This window comes from Anarhichas minor, unplaced genomic scaffold (genome assembly GCF_050575085.1).
Source record: "Anarhichas minor isolate MPS153535 unplaced genomic scaffold, ASM5057508v1 ptg000014l, whole genome shotgun sequence".
In the NCBI taxonomy this organism is placed as follows: Eukaryota; Metazoa; Chordata; class Actinopteri; order Perciformes; family Anarhichadidae; genus Anarhichas; species Anarhichas minor.
This window is the reverse complement of record NW_027466460.1, coordinates 3,763,694-3,787,320: the sequence shown is the minus strand read 5'-3', so window position 1 is coordinate 3,787,320 and position 23,627 is coordinate 3,763,694. Positions and strand designations below refer to the sequence as shown.

At 43.4% G+C, this 23,627-nt stretch overlaps 2 protein-coding genes and 2 long non-coding RNA genes across 7 annotated transcripts in view; 2 read left to right on the top strand and 2 right to left on the bottom strand.

Moving 5' to 3' along the window:
• Window positions 1-8,649, bottom strand: part of galnt7 (UDP-N-acetyl-alpha-D-galactosamine: polypeptide N-acetylgalactosaminyltransferase 7) — a 23,769-nt gene extending 15,120 nt beyond the window's left edge. Inside the window, exons 1-3 of one of the 3 annotated variants that reach the window (XM_076091097.1) lie at window positions 8,224-8,649; window positions 5,529-5,640; window positions 4,382-4,700 (exon numbers count right to left, since the gene is read on the bottom strand). In XM_076091097.1, the coding sequence (XP_075947212.1) occupies window positions 4,382-4,700; window positions 5,529-5,640; window positions 8,224-8,346 (554 nt within the window). In that variant the 5' untranslated portion in view covers window positions 8,347-8,649. The remainder of the gene's footprint in view (window positions 1-4,381; window positions 4,701-5,528; window positions 5,641-8,223) is intronic. The other 2 variants (XM_076091096.1, XM_076091095.1) reach the window with 2 other exon arrangements.
• On the top strand, window positions 7,548-18,387 carry LOC142949449 (uncharacterized). Its single transcript, XR_012954034.1, has 3 exons — window positions 7,548-7,623; window positions 15,545-15,705; window positions 16,558-18,387. It is a non-coding gene; the product is annotated as an uncharacterized LOC142949449 (long non-coding RNA).
• asb5b (ankyrin repeat and SOCS box containing 5b) lies at window positions 9,380-22,463 on the bottom strand. 2 transcript variants are annotated; one of them, XM_076091098.1, is made up of 7 exons: window positions 22,226-22,459; window positions 16,566-16,645; window positions 15,820-15,927; window positions 15,534-15,687; window positions 14,480-14,614; window positions 10,074-10,265; window positions 9,380-9,965 (listed from the first exon to the last, which is right to left on the bottom strand). In XM_076091098.1, exons 1-7 carry the CDS (start codon window positions 22,344-22,346, stop codon window positions 9,838-9,840), a joined length of 918 nt encoding a protein of 305 aa, XP_075947213.1. In that variant the 5' UTR covers window positions 22,347-22,459; the 3' UTR covers window positions 9,380-9,837. The 2 variants fall into 2 exon arrangements, with proteins under 2 accessions (XP_075947213.1, XP_075947214.1); XM_076091099.1 differs by lacking the exon at window positions 14,480-14,614 and having other exon boundaries at window positions 22,226-22,463.
• On the top strand, window positions 20,663-23,627 carry LOC142949450 (uncharacterized). Its single transcript, XR_012954035.1, has 2 exons — window positions 20,663-20,889; window positions 22,137-23,627. It is a non-coding gene; the product is annotated as an uncharacterized LOC142949450 (long non-coding RNA).

The following is a 23,627-nucleotide window of genomic DNA, read 5'->3' as shown; positions in this document are numbered from 1 at the left end:
AAATTAAAGTTTTCACTTGGTTCATTCTAATTGGCCTATAGCCTATGAACACAAATATTTATCATCATCATCAACTATTTCCTTTTACTTCGTATAAGTCATCTATAATGGTGATGTGCAAAAAAACAAAAACAAATAAAAGATTGTAATTTTATTGATCAGAAATCTTAATATTAGTAATTTGAATCATATGTCCATATATATATATATATATATATATATATATATATATATATATATATATATATATATATATATATATATATATATATCAGTGGTGTGCCATCAGGGCCAGCAAGGCCTTCTCTGCTGGCCAAGACAGAATCACAAAGTTAAAGTCATTATCAGACTATGGACTGTATCCATCCATCCATCCATCCATTTTCCACCGCTTATCCGGGGTCGGGTCGCGGTGGCAGCAGGCCAAGCAGGCCGACCCAGACCTCCCTCTCACCGGCAACATGTTCCAGCTCATTCTGGGGGGTTCCCGAGGCGTTCCCAGGCCAGCTAGGAGATGTAATCTCTCCAGCGTGTTCTGGGTCTTCCCCGGGGTCTCTTCCCAGTTGGACGTGCCTGGAAAACCTCCAGTGGGAGGCGTCCAGGAGGCATCCTAATTAGATGCCCGAACCACCTCAGCTGACTCCTTTCGACGCGAAGGAGTAGCGGCTCGACTCCAAGCTCCCTCCTGATGACCGAGCTACTTACTCTATCTCTAAGGCTGAGCCCGGCCACCCTACAGAGGAAACTCATTTCGGCCGCTTGTAGCCGCGACCTTGTCCTTTCGGTCACGACCCAGAGTTCGTGACCATAGGTGAGGGTAGGAACGTAGACCGAGTGGTAAATTGAGAGCTTTGCCTTCCGGCTCAGCTCCCTCTTCACCAAGACGGTCCGGTGCAGCGCCTGCTTTACTGCTGCAGCCGCACCGATCCGCCTGTCGATCTCCCGCTCCATCTTACCCTCACTCGTGAACAAGACCCCGAGATACTTAAACTCCTTCGCTTGAGGTAGGCACTCCGTCCCCACCTGGAGGGAGCAATCCACCGGTTTCCGGCAGAGAACCATGGCCTCTGATTTGGAGGTGCTAACTCTCATCCCCGCCGCTTCACACTCGGCTGCAAACCGCCCCAGTGAATGCTGGAGGTCATGATCCGAGGAGGCTAACAGGACCACATCATCTGCAAATGGCAGATGATGAGACCCCCGAAACTGACGTTCTCCGCCCCCAGGCTGCGCCTAGATATCCTGTCCTTGAAAATCACGAACAGGACCGGTGACAAAGGGCAGCCGGGAACGTGTCTGACTTATTGCCGAGAATGCGGACACAGCTCCTACTGCAGTCGTACAGAGACCGGATCGCCCGTTGTAACGGGTCCGGCACCCCATACTCCCGCAGCACCCCCCACAAGACCCCCCGAGGGACCCGGTCGAAAGCCTTCTCCAAGTCCACAAAGCACATGTAGACTGGTTGGGCAAACTCCCAGAGCCCCTCCAGTAGTCTTGCGAGGGTAAAGAGCTGGTCCACTGTTCCACGGCCGGGACGGAATCCGCACTGCTCCTCTTGAATCTGAGGTTCGACAAGCGGTCGGAGCCTCCTTTCCAGCACCCTGGCATAAGCCTTCCCCGGGAGGCTGAGTAGTGTGATACCCCGGTAATTCGAGCACACTCTCCGGTCCCCCTTTTTGAAGATGGGAACCACCACCCCGGTCTGCCATTCCATGGGCACTGATCCCGACCCCCATGCGACATTGAAGAGGCGTGTCAGCCAGGACAACTGGCTAACCAACTATGTCTAGCGCCTTCAGCATCTCAGGGCAGATCTCATCCACCCCCGGCGCCTTGCCACCAAGGAGCTTTTTAACTACCTCAGCGACCTCTGCCAGGGATATGGGTGAGCCTCCCCCTAGGTCCTCAGGCGCTGCCTCCTCTGCAGAGGATATGTTGGTCGGGTTTAGGAGTTCCTCAAAGTGCTCTTTCCACCGCCCGACGATGTCCTCCGTCCGGGTTAGCAGTTCCCCCCCCCCTGCTGAGAACAGCCTGGGGTAAGCCCTGCTTTCCCTTCCTGAGCCGTCGGATGGTTTGCCAGAACCTCCTTGAGGCCAACCAAAAGTCCTTCTCCATGGCCTCCCCGAACTCCTCCCATGCCCGAGTTTTAGCATTCGCGACCACCGCAGCTGCAGCCCTTCTGGCCTGCCGGTACCTGTCAGCTGCTTCAGGAGACCCCTGGGCCAACCAGGCCTTGAAGGTCTCCTTCTTCAGCTTGACGGCTTCCCTCACCTCCGGTGTCCACCACCGTGTTCTCGGGTTGCCGCCACGACAGGCACCGATGACCTTCCGGCCACAGCTCGTAGCGGCCGCGTCCACAATAGAGGCTTTGAACATGGTCCACTCGGATTCCGTGTCCCCAACCTCCCTCGGGATGTGTGAGAAGTTCTTCCGGAGGTGGGAGTTAAAGACCTCCCGGACAGGGTCCTCCGCCAGACGTTCCCAGTTTACCCTCACTACACGTTTGGGTTTGCCGGGTCTTTCCAACCGGTTCCCCTGCCATCTGATCCAACTCACCACCAGGTGGTGATCAGTTGACAGCTCTGCTCCTCTCTTCACCTGAGTGTCCAAGACATACAGCCGCAAATCAAATGATACGATTACAAAGTCGATCATTGATCTCCGGCCTAAGGTGTTCTGGTACCAGGTACACTTATGAGCCACCTTATGTTCGAACATGGTGTTCGTTATGGCCAAACCATGGCATGCACAGAAGTCCAATAACAAAACACCATTCGGGTTCAGATCGGGCAAGCTGTTCCTCCCAATCACCCCCCGCCAGGTTTCTCCGTCATTGCCCACGTGAGCGTTGAAGTCCCCCAGGAGAACTATGGAGTCGGTAGGCGGCGCCCTTTCCAGGACCCCTCCCACCGACACTAAGAAGGCCGGATACTCCGAACTGCTGTTTGGTGCATAAGCACAAACCAGAGTCAGAGCCTTGCTCCCCGCAACCCGTAGGCGCATGGAGGCGACCCTCTCGCTCTCCGGGGAGAACTCCAACACAGCGGCGCTCAGCCGGGGGCTCGTGAGTATCCCCACTCCCGCCCGGCGCCTCTCACCCTGGGCAACTCCGGAAAAGGACAAAGTCCAACCCCTCTCCAGGAGCTTGGTTCCAGAGCCAACGCTGTGTGTGCAGGTGAGTCCAACTATTTCTAGCTGGTATCGCTCCACCTCCTGCACCAGCTCCGGCTCTTTCCCCGCTAGCGAGGTGACGTTCCACGTCCCTAGAGCTAGTCTATGCTGCCGGCGATCGGCATGCCCGGGCCTCCCGCCCGACCCGCCCGGACTGTATCATTATCTAATATCATTATTAGATTTTGAATTTAGATAGATGGAGGAGTGTTTGGTAAAGGGGTGGAATAGAACATTGAAAGGTGTCAATATTAACTTTGTCTAGTATAGCCTGCTAAATTTGCAAATACTGGATTGGGCAGAAGATGTGTCCTGGAGTTGGTCGAAAGCAAGCAATTATTGAAAAGATGGATCAGGCTGAATCCTCTCCCTTTCTATTTTTAATTTTCAAAAACAAGCCATGGTAGAGTTTGCCAGAAGAATTTAACCTACAGTTGTCATGAATTAACATTAAGCTGATTTAGTTTGTTATTTCTGTAAGTCGACTGAATAACCAGTACAGCTCCGTCGCACTTAAACCACATCTTCTTATTCCCACTTAAAGGTTAGGTTTGGTTGACTATTTCTCAAACTGGCGGAACAAATCAGAGAACCATGTTTACTGCTTTCTGTAAAGACTACTATTTGGCTCACTGGCTTAAGAGGGTTGTCTGGTAACCGCAGGGTCAACGGTTCGATCCTCGACTGGGACGTGCCACGTGTCGTAGTGTCCCTGAGCAAGACACTGAACCCCTGGTTCCCCGGGTGCCTGTCATTGGCAGCCCACTGCTCCCTATATACAGGGTCAAATGCAGAGGTCAAATTTCGTGTATATCTATATGACAATAAAAAGGGTTTCTATAACGTTCTATAACCCTCGGCTACACAAGCTGTTGTGGATCACTGCTCTTGGTGGGCAACACACTCACACAATTCGGTAGAGTAGGCGGTCCTTCAATGTGGATCAGGACACATTCCCCTACACACTGCTAAAAGAATGTGCTCAGACCACCTTCAAATGTGGTCTAAACGATCGGACCTCAGTGCATTTGTGATCGGATTACCGAAGACGCATGTAAGTGCCTAAATGTCAAATGTGCTGGTAAATTATTATGACATATTAGGATTAAGTGTTGTAATAGTAATCTAGGGTTGATCACAGTTAAAACAAACAACAAAGTGAGTAAAGAAGGTGGTAGAATTGTAGTCAGTGAACGGTAGTACTCACTCTTCATGGCGTATATCACTGATGGTTCTGTCCAGTGAGATCATGTCACTAGCTACCATGTTGAAGCCAAACTCTTTGATGGAAGTCTGGACGGCGTCTTTGTACTCTGGACCCAGGACAAAAGGCTTGGCTCCCTCTCCAGGACCGCCGAGGACCCCCAGAGGCTCAGGTTCCTTGGGCTCAAAGTTTCCCAGGATACCTTTCTTCAGGACAGGGCTGGTGTAGGCTTGGGTGTGGGGCTTGAATGTCACATACTGCTGCTGGATCACCTGTTTTTGGTTTGGCTGCTGGTCGGGATTATGGGGATGGTTGGCACCACCTGGAGATGACAACCAGACACCAAAAGATGACACAATACCACAACGTGCTAATAAAACTGTACCTAATGTCTTTTGCCTTCATTTTCAGATTTCAGAAAACCTTCTTCTGCTTCTGGGATTTTTTTAAGGACCTCATTACAGATGTTGATCCAAATCCCTGTTTGTTTGTTTGCATTGTTATCAGCTACTAGGGCTGCAACTGACATTTACTTTTGATAGAAATAAATGTTTTGATGTTTTTATCAGTTTTGTTATGTCATCCAATAGCACCAAATTTCCTCCTAGCCCATGGTTGACAATTTTAAATCATCAACAGTGTGTAGAGAGAATATTTGGAGATTTTGGAAGAATTACTTCTTTCTGGAGTAATAAATGGGACAGATTAAACACCATCTAAATGTGATTACAACATTACTTTACATTGACACTTTCATTTGAGTTGCCTTCATATGGTGAAATATCTTAACTTTTGAAAATGTATGAAATGATGAGAGTTGAACAGATCTTAAACCTCTGTTGGACAATGAGTGTATTGTTGTAAACAAATCATAAACAAATGTAAATTCAACAGTTTTCAGACTTGTGCTGCATTTACTCTCTTAAACTTTTCTGATACAGTGTCTAACAGCCTTAACTACCTTGCAAACACTACTTCCTGGTAAAATTCACACATATAAAACTTGTACATGTAATATATGTATCAGGACCTTTAAAATGACAGGTAACCTTTACAGCAGTGCCTGCTAAATAAAAGCTTGAGCCTTTTTCTTAAAAATGTAGAAGCTGGGTTTGTTTATGGGACGTTTAAAAATGGAACTGTGCCTCACCATGTTTGAGTCTGATGGAGTTGAGGTCGACCTCCACCCCTTCCACATGAGGCCAGGGCACCACAGGCTTAAACTGATCAGCTAGGTCTCCTTTGGGCAGCACACCATCATCCTGTGTGGAGGATACGACAGACACATTGCACAGAATGCACATTATAAACATTACATCAGAGAATAATACAGTAGTTGAACTTGCTGGGACAAAGAAATGAATGAGTAATAATAAAACTATGATTAACAGCTACGTGTATCATTTGGGAAGATTATTTAGAGCTGATAAGAGCCTGTCACAAGTAATCACTAACAGAGGGGGATAAATGCAGCCTACATAATGCTCTGTGGGTTTGTTATTATGAGCTTTTAAAGATAATTGTCCTCATTATTTGGTTTTAAAATATTTACTGCATGGTTGAGTCAGACCCAATTAACCATTTAGGGAACCTTATGCACAGTAAAAAAGGTACCTTGTTGAATTTTTGACCCCTGGTTGCAGCATTATACCGTTTTGTTTGTTCTCATGCACGCACACAAGGTTTACAAATGCACATTCCTACCAAGGAGTTTACAAAGCACCACTGATCTACAGTTGTGCTTTTTGGCATAACATGTGTTTGAACCTTTGACCACCAAATTATAATCAGTTTATCTTTGAGTCCATGTGACCATTGTTGCCAAATTTGAGGACATTTCCTCGTGAGACATCGCGTTCACAAGAATGGGGCAGACGGACAGACAAACCGAAAACATATTGCCTCCGGCCACGGCTGTCAACGGCGCCGAGGCATAAAAAGGCTCCTATTGATTGTACCAAAGGTGAGCAAAAAACTCCACCAGCCATAGACATCCAATGTAATAATCATGTCACTCAAGCCTAATTTTACAAAAGTCTTAACTTGTAGAAAGGTTTTTTGTTGCTCCCCTATACTTCAATGGGGTTTTTCCTTCATATGGAAATGTTGTGGCATACAATCGTAGATTCAATGTCTTTATGAAATCTTAAAGGTGCTAAATACGAGATTGGGAGCATTTCTATTGCCTCTCAACAACTGTCAACATGGCGATGGCTGAGCCGGCGGCTTGCAGCTAACGATGCTAACAGCGCTAACAGTGCAAACAACAGAAAAAGTACTAACAGAGCTAACAGTGTTAAACTAAGGAGAAACTGGAGGGTGGACACTATGCTTCCGCGACAACGCCATCCATCGAGACGGTGTTTACACCTGTAACTGCCGTATGAGCGCAGTGCAGAGTGGCGGCCGTGAGCTAGCCAGTGGGGCACTCTCACATGCACAAACATGCACTTAAAGGCATCCGGGCTGACCCAACAATGTCAATAAAGCAGGAAGAAACACAGATTACAACACACACACAGAGGAGGTGACTTAATTCTGTGCTCAGGTAACCAAGTTTCAAAACATTGTTAATGTATATTACTATCCATAAAGTTTGTTTAAGTCACATTCAGAAGGATTCGTATTTAAGTGGATCAAACATTAACCAACCACTGATAAGTGCACTAATCACTCTATGTCTGTGTATATTTAAGGATAATTGTAGGAGGTAGTGTGTAATAGATAACACATGCCCTGACTACTCCACATCCTGTCATTTACAGGATCTAGCCTGGATAGACTCATTATAGTATATAGTACATTTATTTATTATTTGTGTTGATGTGCTTCAACAGTTTCAATAACCTACCCCTCAATAACTCAAACTGCTGTCAGAGCTGAAGAAATTAAATAACAAGAATAGAGGTCTCCAGAAGCCAATGACTTAAAGTAATGCTGGGTATGAGAAATAAATTGCACACACATGCGCTTAAAAACTTAGTAGTTACCACATCCACTTGATAAACAATGTTTTTGTAAATTATCATTCATTACAGAATGTATTATTTGGAGAAGACAGGGGAGGCTTGTCGGCACACTTATACCCTACCCATAAATGTATCATGATGCTGCCATTCACGCTTTAAAGCAAATGTCAGTCGGAACGCATTTCCGTATCAAAAAGAAAAGATAACATCATTTGACGGTCTAAACTGGTCTTTTCGGAAAACTATATCACGGGACGTACGTGCTTCAGGAGAATGGTATGTGACAATGTTAAAAACATATTCCTGGTCGAAATAGCAGGACATAACGTTAAGTGAACACATGTCAACTTTCTAGACAGTTCCGGTTTAGCGAGGCATGACGCCAATATGGTGACATATGCGGATATATCCAGTGTGATTTCGGAATGCAGAGTTAATGGTAACAGTGACATGTGAATAGAGCTTACTGTACTCGTATTAAACGACAAAAGTTGCAACTGTTATGTTACATACAAAATGTGTCAAATTACTACATAAGCAAAGAGTATCGATGCAGCTAAGTTAGTAGCTAGCTACGAACAAATCTCCATGACAACCGATGTAAGTTAGTAGCTAGAGCTAGCCATACAGCTGAATGAATGCGTACCCATTCCGCTGCATTAGGAATGATGTTCTTACTATTTAAGACACACAATCTGCTACTATGACCCTACTGTCATTATCAGTCACCATCCCTGTTAATCATATCTTATAGCTAACGGTACGTGTATTATACACTTCGATGTGTTGGGTTCGAGTCATGCTAGCACGGACTATTGTTACATGCAGTTCCCCTTTGGACACTTTAGGTTAACTGGGTTGCTATTGTCAACTCACCCGTTTTTCAAAGGGGTTGTCATCGTTGGGTTTCGGCGACAGAGAAGACCAGAGCACCAACAATCCAAGAAAGGTCCCAATGAAAAGCAAACTCCGTATAATAAATCCAACTTTCAACCTCATCTTGGAAGCTCTTCCCGGGTAGCCAGGCTGAAAACAGATACGCTAGATGAGTTAACGTTAGCTAGCTGCTAACGTTATTGCCCCTAGCAAGGGCTAACCGACTGGCAGGAATAGGCAGCCAGCTAACAACTAACGCTAGTTCTAGACGACACTGGCATTAACTCGACAAGCGGTGGTGCTTTCCGCTAAAATGATACTTTGTGTCAGGCTGATGGAAAACGGCTCCTTTCCGGTTCACGCGGTGTCCTTCTTGATAATTGGTCTCTCTGACTTGCTACCACTGTTCTGCCCAGCCCAGAGGTACACGCCTGTAGCGGCATTCAATGGTTCTCACTTAATAAGCAAGAATGTTGCCTGATATATTAGTCATTCTGTAATATACATGGCGTACATGACGTTAGACTCTCTCGTGGATTCTCAGGTAATAAAGTAGGTTCACTGGGTGTGGGAAGAGTAACTAGAGTAGGCCTAGCTGTCTGCTTTTTCGAACATTCGTTAGGTGTGCTGCTCAATAATAAACCTTGGGCTGTGGCTCATTGTTGTAACGCCCACGTCAAATAGCCTACTAATGCAGAGATAATTATTATAAAGCGGTTATTATAAAGCATTATAATAATAATACATGTTTGTAGAGTGTTGTCTTTGTAAATTATGTTGTTAATTTCAATTCGATCTGTTGTGTTAATTTCAGAATACCCTCAGATTATCCAGCATCACCTCTCAAAGGCCATTTGACACGTCACCATTCCTTAGACAAAGGGTTTCATTGCCAAACACCACAGCAGAACAAATCAGCTGTAGGCTGCTTATATGACTTGGACTGAGAATCTTCCTAGACTACTTGCTAAATGTGTGTTTAAGTCTGCAGTCAACCAAAAATAATTATTTTCATAATGCCTTAATAAATGACCTCATGACAATTTAAAAAAGTCTACTGGCCTCATACATTGCTTTTGCAAACAATAGTGTACCATTTGTCCATGTTCACTGCTGTGAGACTGCTGGAAAAGGTCAGTGGGGTCGACATGTCATGGATAATTTATTCATATTTATTTACATATTCATGAAAACACCTGGAGTTCGGTACTTGTCAATGGGAAATAAATTCCAATATTTACAAAATGACATATTGTGCTGGACGAACAAATGGTAACAAAATAATTTCAAAGTGTAGATCACCAAAAGTCACAATCATCTGTCAGGGGAAAAACAAGTCCTAATGAATAAACATTTAAAATAAACCAATTATGGCAACACAAAGGCAATGCACCATGTTCCCAGAGTACAGCTTGCAGCAGAGTAAATCTTCAGTGTATTGTGGTGTAATGACGTTGTAGTAGGCAAACTCAACCATACAGTTAAAAACATTGTGATGTGTGTTGACATAAAATGGTTAATAGGGGGCTTGGCACATCGAAATTTAAAATGTTAAAGAAATGTCATCTAATTGTAGTTGCTTTTCCCTGTCCTACTGTATGTGTGCCCATCATCCTATATGTGCTCCAGGTAGTCAGTGAGGAGGGTAGGGAGAGGAAGGAGGGGGAGCAGTTTCAGTCTGGATCGACCAATCAGGTTCCTGATCTGGAGTCGACACAACTGGTAGAGACTCCTCGGACAACCTAGAAAGAGACAGAGGGATTTCCTCTTACTGTTGTGATACAACCTGAATTTCGAGTGGTTCCATGCATCAATGTTGAGAATCACTGCAGAAGAAGATATTGCAGTACCTTCAAATGTCAGTAGCAGCTGTTGTGTTTTTCCACCAGCAGGCGCTAGCTCCACAGGCCGCTGATCGTTACCGTCTCTGATGTTGACATTAGCTCCATAGTCCAGTAACACTGACACCTGATCTGCACTGTCCTGTCTGACAGTGGCATGCAGAGGGCTGTCACCTCCTCTGCCTACATTAACATTGGCTCCTAGAGAAGACACAGACAAGAGGAGAGGAGAGAAGATTTTAATAATACATTTCCTAATGCTGTCGATGGAAGAGAAGATAACTATACACCTGATTTGACCCCTATGCAGAGCAACATCACTTCTTCACAGAGAAACTGCCTTGAGTCGTGGAACCCAACCTGGGGGTCAGGACCCCAAAAGAGGTCCCAAGATAATCCTGAAAAATGTTTGCATTTTTCTTGTTGGACACTGCGCATACCTTCACCTCTGCACGCCTGAAAAAATCCTTTAACTGAGACATCCCCAGTAGGAAAAAATGGCCACTCCAAGGCAATAACCTGTGACAAGGGGTCACAAATAAACATTGCTTGATTTAAAGGGGGTCACAATACAAAAAAAGTTGAGAACCACAGGCCAGGTGATGCCTCCAAGCCTCCTTATCACGTTCTGTTTTCATTGTTTCCGCTTTTCACTTATTATTTTGGTATACTCACCAAACCTCCAAACCTCTATATACCCCTCTGGTTTCAGAAATCTTCACTTCCTGCCCTCATGTGTTTCCCACCTGTGTGACTGTCTGCCACCTCCTCAATTAGTTTCACCTGCCTCATTAGTTTCCCCTGTCCCTCATCACCCTTACTCCTCAGTGTATTTAGTCCTTGTGCTCTCCTTGTCTGTTGCCAGTTCGTCTTAGCTCTTTGTGGTTAGCATTCCAGCATTCTAGTTTCAGTGTATTTCTCTAGTTTGAAGACCCCGTTTCTGTATTTTTTGGACTGTTGCCTAGCATTTTTGATACCGTTGCAGTTTTTTTATATTGCCTTAATTTTTTTGATTCAATGCCTTGTGTCCTGAGTCTGCTATTGATTCCTTTGTCGGTTGGTTCCAGTCTGATAGAGAGCATTGTAATCTATTCAGTAATGAGGATTACAAATAGACAGGGAAGAACATTATGACTTTGGGTGGTCAGGAAAACTTCCAGATTAGTCTTAATCAGCCTAAGTAAAAGGTATTTTTAGTACAACATTCTGACATTGCATTAAGCAATATTTTCTATATTAGCACGAAATCAAAACATTCCTTTTAATGTGAAAAGGTTGCTGGTAGTTTAGTCTAAGGCCCAATCACAATGTCCACACTCACAGACTTTGTGATGCGGCAAGCAAAGTCTGTGAGGGCTCAAGGCTGTCCCACTGTAAAATCATTAAGTATTTAAAGGCTCTCTCGCAGACATTTTGAGTCCTTTATGCACACCCTCTGTAAGTCCGCATTTCTGCAGACTTTCCCTGAGGGAATTATCCACTATTCATAGCATTGTGACTTTAACCACAAGGTTACCAAGGAAAGCCTGGAGGTGTAAAATAAAGGTTCAAAAAAAGTGGATGGCACATGCCTGGCATATTAAATTTATGCAGAAACATTAACGATTTAAGATGGTACATATAAAAACGTGAACCATAGGAACGCAAGCATAGGCTTTATTACACACCTGATTTATTCATCAACCATTTATTAAAAGATTATAAATAGATTACCCCTCATCTCATAAGGCAAGAGTCTGCAATACGTTCAAATCAGGAAGTATTAAAAATATAAAATAAAACCCCACAATTGTACATAACATGTTTTGATGTCATCAAGTAACGTGATGCGTCGCCGCAAAGTGCTGTCCCATTCGTATTTATATCATTTCAAGCCCTTTCAGTCTCTCACACTCAACCATTTACCAGGTGACTTCAGTAAGTCCCCGAGGGTTCAATGCTTCAGGCCTTAGGGGCCTTAGGCCCTGTCCACACTACTCCGTTTTTACTCCGTATTTGCTACGTTTACACTGAGCGGCCACACTACGCCGGAGTTTTGGAGCACCCTAAACGGAGGAATCTGAAAACTCCGCCGAGGTTGGAGGTATTTGAGAACTCCGGGGTTGCGTTTGCGTGTGGACGGTCGGATACGGATGTGCTTAGAAAAAATTACGCCCACACCCGTGTTCGCTACTGGATTGGTTCTTGGCAACCATGACGTCTCCGTCCCTGATTCGTCACACTCACTATCACGTGACCCGTACCCGGAAGAAAACAAACTGGGCTACCAGCATTCATTTCAACATGGATAACTAATTGCAAGCGTTGCTGCTAGCACAACAGCTACATGATGTTGCTGCTAGCAGTAAAAGTCTGCATTTCTGTGGAGGAAGCAGCTGTTATTGGAGTGATTAGCGAGCGGCGTGACCGGCATCAGCCCTATGGAGCAGCTCGTTGTTTTTAGATTCTAATGAGAAGACACGCTGCACTAACGTTTTACTTATTCCGTTTGGTAGCCTTGAGAGACCTTAGTCTGTAAGCATGTCTTTATGAAGCATGAAAAGATGTACGTAGATATATTCTATTCGCGTGTTTAGTATAACATTTGTGTTGTATTAAATGCTAATCGCGGTTAGCATTTCTCCATTGGCGGTAATGTTAAAATTAGCTTAGAAGCTAGCTAGGCGGACATGTTGCATGCTGGCTATATAATGGATTGTTGTTTTGAATTCATTTAATATGTATAGGGACAGTTTGTAAAGCCACATTTCATATTGTGTTTCCACAGTTTTACAAATAAGAAAGATTCACACTGAAGTCTTGAAACTCTTCTACGGATTCCATGGTCTTTATTTCACGGATCTACTGTTAGCGATCTGCTAAGCTTTCCTGCACGAAGCAAGAGCAGAATAGAGTGAGTGTGTTGACCACATTTATGGACCCATATTCTAGTAAACGTTTACGTGTAAGTGTTGATTTTAAAGTAAATTTGATGTGAGAGAGAGAGATAGACCCGCAGCGCTGTAATGCTAATCGCGGTTAGCATTTCTCCATTGGCGGTAATGTTAAAATTAGCTTAGAAGCTAGCTAGGCGGACATGACGTTCAGAGCTACTAGTGAGAACAGACATCAACAACACGGAGGAAACGAGTCAGAGACCACATTGATGGACCCATAATCTAGTAAACGTTTGTGTGTAAGTGTTGATGTTAAAGTAAATTTGGAGAGAGAGCGAGAGACCCGCAGCGCTGTAACTACGTCTGAAAAATAAAACTTCTAAAACTTTCCATGAACTGTCTGTTTGAGTTTATAGAGGGAGGTTTTAGAGGAAGATCTTAAGTATCAAATACAACCTTTCATTATTAAAGACTACTTTATTACTCTGTCGTATTTTTTTTTTTTAACTAAGCAAGCAATCCACTTCCTGTTTACACCGTCACGGGCATGCCCAGTGTATGTTAATGGTCACGTGCTGTCCGCCTTCGAAGGCTGCCATGTGGACGCAGATCAACTCGAGAATGATGCTGAAACTCCCGTGTGGACGGAGATCGTTTCTATTTGACAAATCTGCATCCAAGGAGAAACGGAGTAGTGTGGACAGGGCACTCACAGCCCATTTTGCAGCATTCATTTAGCAAAACTTTGGGCATAGTGACTAAAGCTGCTCATTTTCTGAAGCAAAGAGACCAAAACAATCAGAGGCCCAAGCCCAATGTCCCCCTAAAGCCTGAAACCCTTAACCCTCAGGGACTATTCTGACGAGTGTGAGACTGTGAGGGCTTGAAATGGTGTAAATACGAATGGGACAGCACTTTGCTGCAACATATCATGTTACCATGACGTCATATCATGTTATGTATAATTGTGGGTATTTATTTTATACTTTTTACTCCCTGATTTGAACGTCTTCCAGGCTTGTAATTCTCATATAATCCATTTACTCATTTTTTCTCAAAACAGCTTTAATAACAAAATGAAAAGAAACGGTTAATGAATAAACCAGCTGTTTAAAAAAAGTCTCTGCTTTCATGTGTTTTCATGTTCCATCTTTAATCCTTAATGTTTTTGTGTAAATGTAATAGGCCCGGCTGAACACCCATGTGCCCTTCTCTTGGTTTACCTTTTTTTCTCCTTACGTCTCTGGCCGCCACAGGTTACCTCGTGTTTAACGCCACATTGCTATGAATTGTGGCTAATTCTGCAGAAATGCAGACTTACGGAAAAGGTTCATAAAGGGCCTTATATGTCTGCGAGAGAGCCCTCAGACAGTGGGACAGTCCTGAACCCTAACGGACTTTGCGGGAACGCACATCAATGTCTGTGAGTCCTGGAGAGTGGAGATTGGGATTGGGCCATAGAAAACTGTGGGCACCTGCTACCAGTACAGAAGGTAACACTGGTGTCCTACAAGTTAAAATGTAGTAAATGAGACACACCACTGTGCAGCAGGATCTTTGAGCAGGCCGTGTGTCGGTGTAGACAGCTCATGTAGAGAGGAGTGCCCAAGTGGGACACTTCATAGTCTGGATCTACTCCATGAGACAGCAGGGACTCCACACACTGGCTATAACCTGGACACACAATGATGAAACATTCACAAACTTTAAAACGCTGAAGGGTAATTGTAAAAGCTTATGTTGCTTTTGATTTGCCAAGTTATTGAGCAATACTCAGGGCTCAGGACTCATTTTTCCACTTTTACCAACTTTCTCAGTTGGTTGCATCAACACTTGATGTTTTTGGTACAGCATGGTGTTTAAAATAATAAGAATAATCATTTTGTAACATGTTAGCAGCTAAATGGATTGTTTCATAAAGGTCTACGCTGCTTGTACACATGCACCACAAGCTGTGTTTAACTGGCAGTCTCACAAATAATGGTTGCAGTCTGGAGCCCTTTGTGCTCTTTGTTATCAGGTTTTTACCAGGATCTGACCTTTCTACTGTAGTTACACATTACAACCTGACCTATAAATGTTGCAGCAGCTGATCTGTTTTCTTTTGAAAATGCAACCATGAATAAGTGAGGTGAGATTTTCAGCCACATTCCACCAAAACCTGGATGATATGTAGAAAATCAAATAGCAAGACATTTAGGACCAAATGCTTTGACACAATATTGCAACAATATCGTAGGGTTGACCATTGGTGCTATCAAAATATTTACGCAATGAGATTTTTGATAAATAATCTTCAGTAATGTGTAAATAATGACTAAGTGGGTAAAGGCAAATCATAGAACAGCTGGACCAATCTTTAAAGCCGCCTTCAAAAAGCCTTGCAAGTAGTGTTGCAATATTCAAAATTTAAGTAGATATCTGGCCTCATTTCACAGTATCTATATACTATCGATATATATTGCCCAGCTCTAGATGTGGTGTTTGAGATATTGGGCCTGGACACACAGACTAATCCAACTATAACTACACACACTGGATACTGAACTGTTAAATCATATACTGCCACAAAGACCCTGTTCTGTGTATTTACCTCTCTTGCAGGCTTCGTGCAGAGCCGAGGGGAAGTGTGTGTGGGGTGTGTGTGTGTGTGCTCCATTCTGCAGCAGCAGTTCCACACACCCGACACTCCCAGAGGCACAACAGTTGTACAGAGGAGTGACACCATCGATGGTGGTAGCATTCACCTAAAAACACACATATATGTGAGAAATACACAACAGTCACTATATCAAGCAGCTGCTAAATGACAGTAATGTGTTTTAGGGTGGACACGGTGAACATGTAATAATGGCGGGGATAAGAAGACGAATACTTACATTTGCTCCAGCATTTATTAATGCTCTGACACAGGCCACATGTCCTGACAGGCAGGCTTCATGGAGAGGGGTCACATGATCGATGGTGACAATGTTGGTGTGATATCCCTAAAGAATTCAAAGCACACAGTGTTATGACTTTAGTTGTTTAGGAAGCACACTGCCTTGTTTGAATTTGTCTTTGTATTTGACTTGTTAGGGTCAGTCTTTCTGTTTTGAATTCATTCCGAGAAAATGATAACAGAGACGGCCACTCAAGTTTGCCGAGTTTTAGATGTTGACTTTTCATGATCACTTTTATTTTTATATTTACTGTGAGCTATGAATTTAAGACTAATTCAAAGTATTTTCACTTCCACATCCTTGTATGTATGTATGTAATCTATTAATCTGGGGTGTAGGGTTATATGGGGGCGGGGGCATTAAGGGTAGGCTATTTGCTAGAATATCACATCCTTATTTTGTATGTTGTATGCAGTGCAATTCAGCTGCTGACCAGCATCAAAAAATGGAACACATTCAAACAATGAATCTAATAATATATTCAAGTCTATTACACACAAGGTTCTCACATTGGAGTTTTCTGAAGTAAACTGAGGCTTCTGGATCAAAAAAGCATTTTTCTTGACTACAACCTAATTCAACATAAGTTTCCACACACTAAATGTACCAAACACAAAGTGCAAATACTAATCCTGCCAAATGTCCTGTGTGTGTGTGTGTGTGTGTGTGTGTAAGGACCTTACCTGGGCCAGCAGAGTGCGCAGGCCAAGCAGTCGACCCTGAGAAGCTGCTTCATGGAGAGGGGAGCGATCTGCCCAGGACCCTGGACGCACACACACACACACACAGATGAACAGTTTTGTTACAAGTGTAGCAAAATGTGCCACTTAACTGACACACAGAGTTATATTGTTATATGCCATTGAATTTCACTTGATTTGAACATTCTCTGACAGAGACAGACACTTTGATGGACAGGACAGTATGCAGGGGATACAACACTGATTTACTACAAACTCAAGCTGTCAGAATGTCACAGTTTCGGGTTTAATTGTTTCTTCTGTTTTATTTTGACTTTCCCTGCCTCTTGTGTCCTGTGTTCACTTCACTTCCTGTCCTTGTCTATTTCCCGCCTTTGTGATTGTCTGCCCCGCCCTTCACCTACACCCTCCCAGTGTATTTAAACCCTGTGTGTCCCCTGTCTCATGCTACATCCACACTACTCCGTTGCCATTTGGAAACGCTTATGTTTTGCTACGTTTACACTGAGCGTCCACGCTACGCCGGTGTTTTGAAAACGCTCCCGAGGACGGATAAGTTTGAAAACTCCCGGTTGTGTTTTCGTGTGGACGGCCGAAACCGGATAAGTTTGGAAACGATGATGCCCACACCCGCGTTCGCTACTTGATTGGTTCTTAGCAGTCATGCCGTGTCCTTCCCTGATTCGTCACATTTCTATCACGTGACCCTTACCCAGAAGCTCACAAACAACATTGATTACCGATCGACTACCAGGTTAATTCAACATGGAGAACTGATTACAGGCAATGCTGACCTTGTTGTCCAGTTAAAGTCTGTATTTCTGCGGAGGAAACAGCTGTTATTGGAGCGATTAGCGAGCGGCGTGTCTAGCGGCTTTATCAGCGCTACAGAGCGGCCGTCTGAAGTCACGGTTAGCGGCTTTAGGGAGGGTGATGGACACATAACTGAGGACTTTCCTGTCCTTATTAATGCTTATTTTGTTCTGCACAACTATTGTGAAGTCCACACACATAAACTATAAAGGAACAAAACATGAATTGCTCTCCAGTAGACAGAGACTTCAGACACCAGCAGAGCTACGAGTGAGAACAGACAACAACAAAACCGAGAGGAAACGAGTGAGAGATGTGTGTTGACCACATTCATGGACCCATAATCTAGTAAACCTTTATGTGCAAGTGTTGATTTTAAAGTGAATTTGATGTGTGAGAGAGAGAGAGAGAGAGAGATAGAGCAAGACCCGCAGCGCTGTAACTAACGTTAAGCCTGAAAAATAAAACTTCTAAAACTTTCCACGAAATGTGTCTGTTTTGAGTTTATAGAGAAAGATTTTAGAGAAGATATTAAGTATCAAACACGACCTTTCATTATTAAAGACGACTTTATTACTCGTAGTATTTTTTAAACTTAGCAACCAATCTACTTCCTGTTTACACTGGCACCTACGCGCATGCCCAGTGTATGTGAATAGGCACATGATATTCGTTTTCAGTCGTTTTCGTCTGGACGGAGATCAATTCAAAAACGATGCTGAAAACGCCGTGTGGACAGAGATCGTTTTAAAACATGTCCATGGCATGGACATGGCCTCAGTGTCGTCTGTGGTGTATCCTGGTCCGTTGTGTTACTTGTTCTGCTGATCAACCCTGGTATGTTCCCCGATTCATCTCTGCTCTTCCCTACCGTGTTCCCTGTTTTGAAGTTTTGTTTTATTGGACAATTTCGTTACCCATTTTTTGACTCCTCTGTTCCGCGAATTTTGTGTTGAACATTTTCTTTACTATTAAAACCACCTATATTCAACCCTCTGTTTCCCCGTGTCTCCCTGCATTTGGGTCCGTCCTTTTCTATGCAATTAAACGTGACACAGTGTCCTCTCTATAATCACATAAAGAGTCTACAAGGGCTTTAAAGAATAATTTGGGGCTATCTGCCTCATTCTGTGGTGGATTGTCAGGAGGCTACTAAACTAATTTGTAATAAGTCAGGGGCACCAGAATAAGCTGAATTACACCAAAAATAAAAATAATAATTCTACAGCGCAAGCCTACTTTCGTCGTTAGTTATAGATCTAAATTCTCATTCATCATATTTGTTTTGTTTAAAACTTACAGAACATTTGTAGTTAGACATTTTATTTATTTTAATCTTTCCAGCTTTGTTGTCCTTGTCCCTCGCTGTTATTTCTATTTTTGTGTAAGTACATTGTGAGAGGTGCTAAAAAACAAATACATATACATGCATAAAACTGATACTGATTCTGAACTACAGAGGGAGCCATGGCGGACCAGGACCGAGCATCAACTGCAAAGTCCCTGGTTGGAGTCTGGCGGGAGACCTCGGTTTCAAGTTCCCCATCTTACACTTAAAGATACAAAACAGTGATATGTTAAAATCACAAATAATTGTATAGTAGTAGCTAAAAAATGCAACATAGAAGTCGTTGTAGCCCCACTCATTTTGAATTAAAGGAAAATATCTGTTCAAAACACAATCTGTAGCAAGTCTTCAGCTTCGCTCCCTGTGGTTATATTTAGCGGGAGTGAGCCGTTTCCTCAACAGCTGGGGCATCACCACTGCACCTCAGTACACACCACATAAACTCACAGTCTTGTCTATAACATACCCATATCTCCATCTCCCCACGGCACATCCAGCCACTGGTAGATACAAGTCATTTTGAGTGAAATGAAAGACCACCACACCTGCTTGTCCTTATGTCAAGTCTGTCAGACTGGAAGATCCCCTTACCGGCTCCAATGAACACTGTCAGCCAATGCAAATACTAATAATAACTACTACCTAGCTAACTAGCTAACTGAATAAGTAGCTGGATAACTGACTGGTTGCTTGCGCCACAGGTAGAGCAATCCTATCAGTGTGTTGAGATCAAACCTAACAAACTAACTTAACCAGTTTACTCATATGTTTTAAAGCCTTTTTTATTATAATTCAATCTGCTGAGACTAGAGGGTTACAGAGACGGCGGCCATATTTAGATGGTCTATGAGGTCTGTCCCTGACCTCTTTACATGCCACATGCTCACTTTTAAAGGGATGGCTACAACTATCTGATTGGCCCCAAAATGTCTGCCATATCGTTGGCTTCCACCTTGCTGTGGAGCGGATGTAGTCTCTGTGACATAGCTCTCTGAAGAGTCGTTGTGACGCTCAAAAGTTGCTCCGACTGTTGCAATCTTGGGAGTGACGACACAGCCTAACTCTAAAAACAGACGATAGGTAGATCTGTGGAGTAGTTCAGGCATTCCCGTGTGACACAGCAGAGCAGGCAGCTAGCACCTGAGACGGCACCCACCTTCATAATGACTAACTTTATGTCTTACTATAATTTAAACTGGGAAGTTTTATAAATATTCCCATAGCACAGTTGTCACAAACGGAGATTATAGCTGTAGAGACCGAAACCCTTTTGAAACCAGGCTGTAAACATATTTATTTCTGCTGTAAAGTTGAGCATTTTAACATACGGGTCTATGGGGATTGACTCGCTTTTGGAGCCAGCCTCAAGTGACAGTACAAGTGCAGTTTTTGGCACGTCTGATTTGGCTTTATTTCTCAACAGCCTGAGGTTGCTGCTTGTATTTGACATGACAATGGGTGCAGTAGTGTAATGCTAAATCTGCAGAGTATACTTTGAAAGGGATAGTGATATTACACAGTTACACAGTATAAACAGTCAAATCTTTCGTGGTAGATAAATATATATCTTTCCACAGTATTGTCATATCGCCCATCCCATACAGCCTGCTTGAAATAACATTTCTCTCAAGCAAATGGGATGGTTTGGTGTAAATAAGGAACGTTTTGTAATTAACACATGAGCCAAGTTCAAACCATCTCTGAATATGATATAAATAAAATGATGGTGCCTACTTGTACACCCTCTGATGATGAAATTGACATCACACAGACCCTAGCTCTACTTAAATTTGAGCTGTGCAGGTAATTCTCAGCTCTACATGCACCATCAAGCTCCCAGGAAACCGTGGAATTACAACTTCCGGTCCAATCCATTGGGCCGAAAAAACCTTTTCCCATTGATTGAAAGAGACGTCTGTAAATTAGGGGCAATTATTTTTGATGTAAATAAACTTCCCAGTACAGACATTGGAATAGCCCTTATTCAAACCATTAGGTCCTACAAGTTGTAAAATTCACTAACAGCTAAGTTATTTTCCTCAAGTGAATGAGTCCGACACAGAGGCTGGACTGAGGCCTGAGAGGCCACGCTCATGTGCTTGCTCTTTGGGCCCATGGATACAACATCTTTTACAGAAGATCCAGGTAATCTTATCTGAATTTGATATAATTTTAAAGTCAAACTATTTTTGCTTCATACGCTACTGAGTAACGTTCATAGGAATGAACGATACAGTTCTCTTTCTATGGCACTGGTGGACGTAAATTGGTGCAAGAAAATATTGTGCAAGGCTGCCAACTCTCAAGCATTGCCTGCTAGACTCACGCAGTGAAAAACAAATTCATAAATAACAATGTTGTGGAGAAAAAAAAAGAAAAACGCGCTGAGAGCGCATGGACAGGCAGAACGAGAAGCACAGCACTTGAATTTTGATGCCAATCTATTCGTGCCGTTATGGTAACAGTTTTTGGAGTGGCCAAAAAAGACAAAGACTTGCATCACAGCTATAATTTACTACACATTAAATAATAAATATGTCTTGTTGAATATGTGATGTCATCAAATAAGTCCAATAATATGATAAAAAAGGTCTCCATTTTAGGTTTGCTGAGAAGCACAATGGATTTACTCAAAATGCTAAACTGATATTGTTTTATATTTTAAATTCTCATAAATCAAATGAATAAATTATTTGGTTTGTTGACATTTTCAATCTAAATCTGCTTAGAATTAACCTGACTATGACCATGTAAAATCTGAAGCTATTTTACAGTACAGATTTGGGGACAATTAAAGGGAAAGTCAGCTGAATTTACATTATAACACAGACAATTTGCTCATTGAACTGTCATGGTTTTTCCTTCAAATGTTTGCTGAATGTCTCTATGGAGTCATGTTCAAGTTATTTACTGTACAGTGTTGGAGAAAATGAAAGGGAAAGTAAGGTCAAAATACATCATCACATTTACGATTTCCTCATATTTGAACTCTCGATTTTGGATTCCTGTTGGTTAGATCCGGCACCACTACCGAGAATGAAGGACAAATATACCAAATGGTGCAGTAAAAAAATGCGTACAACTTGAAACCCCATCCCTTTTTAAATTTCAGTTCAGAAAACGACAATAAGAGTTGGCCTAAGCAATGCACTGTCACTTGCTACTACAGCAGTGAAATGCAGGATGTTTGTTTTAAAAATGGTTTATAAAAGCTTTGTTGCGAGTTGAGAGGCTTTCTTTTATTTTGTCAAAAGTTGTAAAAATGTGTGGCAAAATTAGAGGCCCCAATATTAAATGGCAAACATAGCCCACAAAACCTGTAACATATACATTATTTAGGCTGTAACTTTTAATTCTTCACTGACTGTCTTTTTACACGATTGTATTTATAGGTTTGACCACCCTCTGGAGGAAAATCTCTACCTTTGCCCAGCAGCATAAACAACCTGTGCTTTTAAACACAGCACAGCAGTCTACCGACCTTGGCTAGTCAGAATGCCCCAGCAGGCCTTTTTCCTCTCCTGGACCTGCTCTGGTAGCGGACCGGGCTCAGCGATTCTTTTCCTGGACATCTCCGGAGCTCCGGTCGGAACTTCTGGCATCTTTCCGAGGCTGGACCTCACGCGCTTACTGCTCAAATAAAATGACTGCAGCAGCTGAGCGCGAGCTAGGCTGAAAACAGACGAGCTCGGTGAGGCAGGGCTCTGAGCTAGTGGACAAATCTGACTGGCGGAACGGCTTTGTTGTTGTTGTGTTCAACGCACATGACCATCTCACGTGCGCAACCACGTGTGGACGACACTATTTTTGTCCTTGAAGTGGACAGCCTACACACAGCCCTCAGCTCTTTTTATGTAATGTAGGCTAGGCATGTGCTTGCGTGTTCCGGCATAGTGGGAGCTAAACTGTGTGACAGCTTGGCAGATTTAATCACAGGAGTCTGCTCTTTAACTCTTAATATTCCACACAGGATCATCTGACTGAATCACAGCATCAAATCTTACAGTTTAGATCTCCACCACTCATATTACATGTGTCGCCTACCTTTAGTTTTGTACTGGATTTGCCAGTAGTCAATATTGTGTGTGATCATAGCTTTAAAGGGGGCCCATTCACTCAAATAATTTCTTAAACAATCAGTCCCCCACATATGTATGGATAGACAGACAAATACAGATGAATAGATGTATAGATAGATATACAGACAGACAGACGTATATATAGATTGTCACAGCTCTGCCACTGCTATCCTGTCACTCTATCTCTCACTCAGTGCACCTGTTAGTCACCACCTCATCAGCTCATCACTCTCACCTGCTCACTCTGCTGCACCTACTATTTAGACCCCAGTCACACACACACATACAGAGAGATCGTTCTCTGCATTCATTCTAATCTTTAATTTATTATACTATATTGATCCCTTTAAGGGGGAAATTTGTCTCTGCATTTGAATCATCCCTGTATATAGTGGGCTGCCAATGACAGGCGCCCAGGGAGCCTGGGGTTCAGTGTATTGCTCAGGTACACTTTGACACGTGACACGTCCCAGTCGAGGATCGAACCGTTGACCTTCCGGTTGCCAGACAACCCAGTGAGCCACGGTCACCCCCCAGCTCATGCCAGACCTTCCAGCGTTTACCCGCCGACTGATTTCCCGTTGCTGACCCAGCCTGTTCGGACTTCTCCGCCTTGCCTCTGCCCCGGTAAACCACTCAGCCTTCTGTCCTCGACCACAAGATTCTGCCTCTGCTTCCTCAGAGTTCTGTCTGCCTTCTCCCTTGACGGCTTGGCGTTCCACCGAGTGGGATTCTACACCTGTGCATATCCTAGACTGTTACCTGTTGTGTGTTCAGTTGAGAATAAAGCTTTGATTCCAACTA

Coding starts and splice junctions, on each gene's coding strand:
- asb5b (XM_076091098.1), bottom strand. CDS start 22,346: ATGCCAGAAGTTCCGACCGGAGCTCCGGAGATGTCCAGGAAAAGAATC. Junction 15,928..16,565: donor TGCGCACTCTGCTGGCCCAG/GTAAGGTCCTTA, acceptor TGAATTCTTTAG/GGATATCACACCAACATTGT. Junction 14,615..15,533: donor GCACGAAGCCTGCAAGAGAG/GTAAATACACAG, acceptor TTGTGTGTCCAG/GTTATAGCCAGTGTGTGGAG.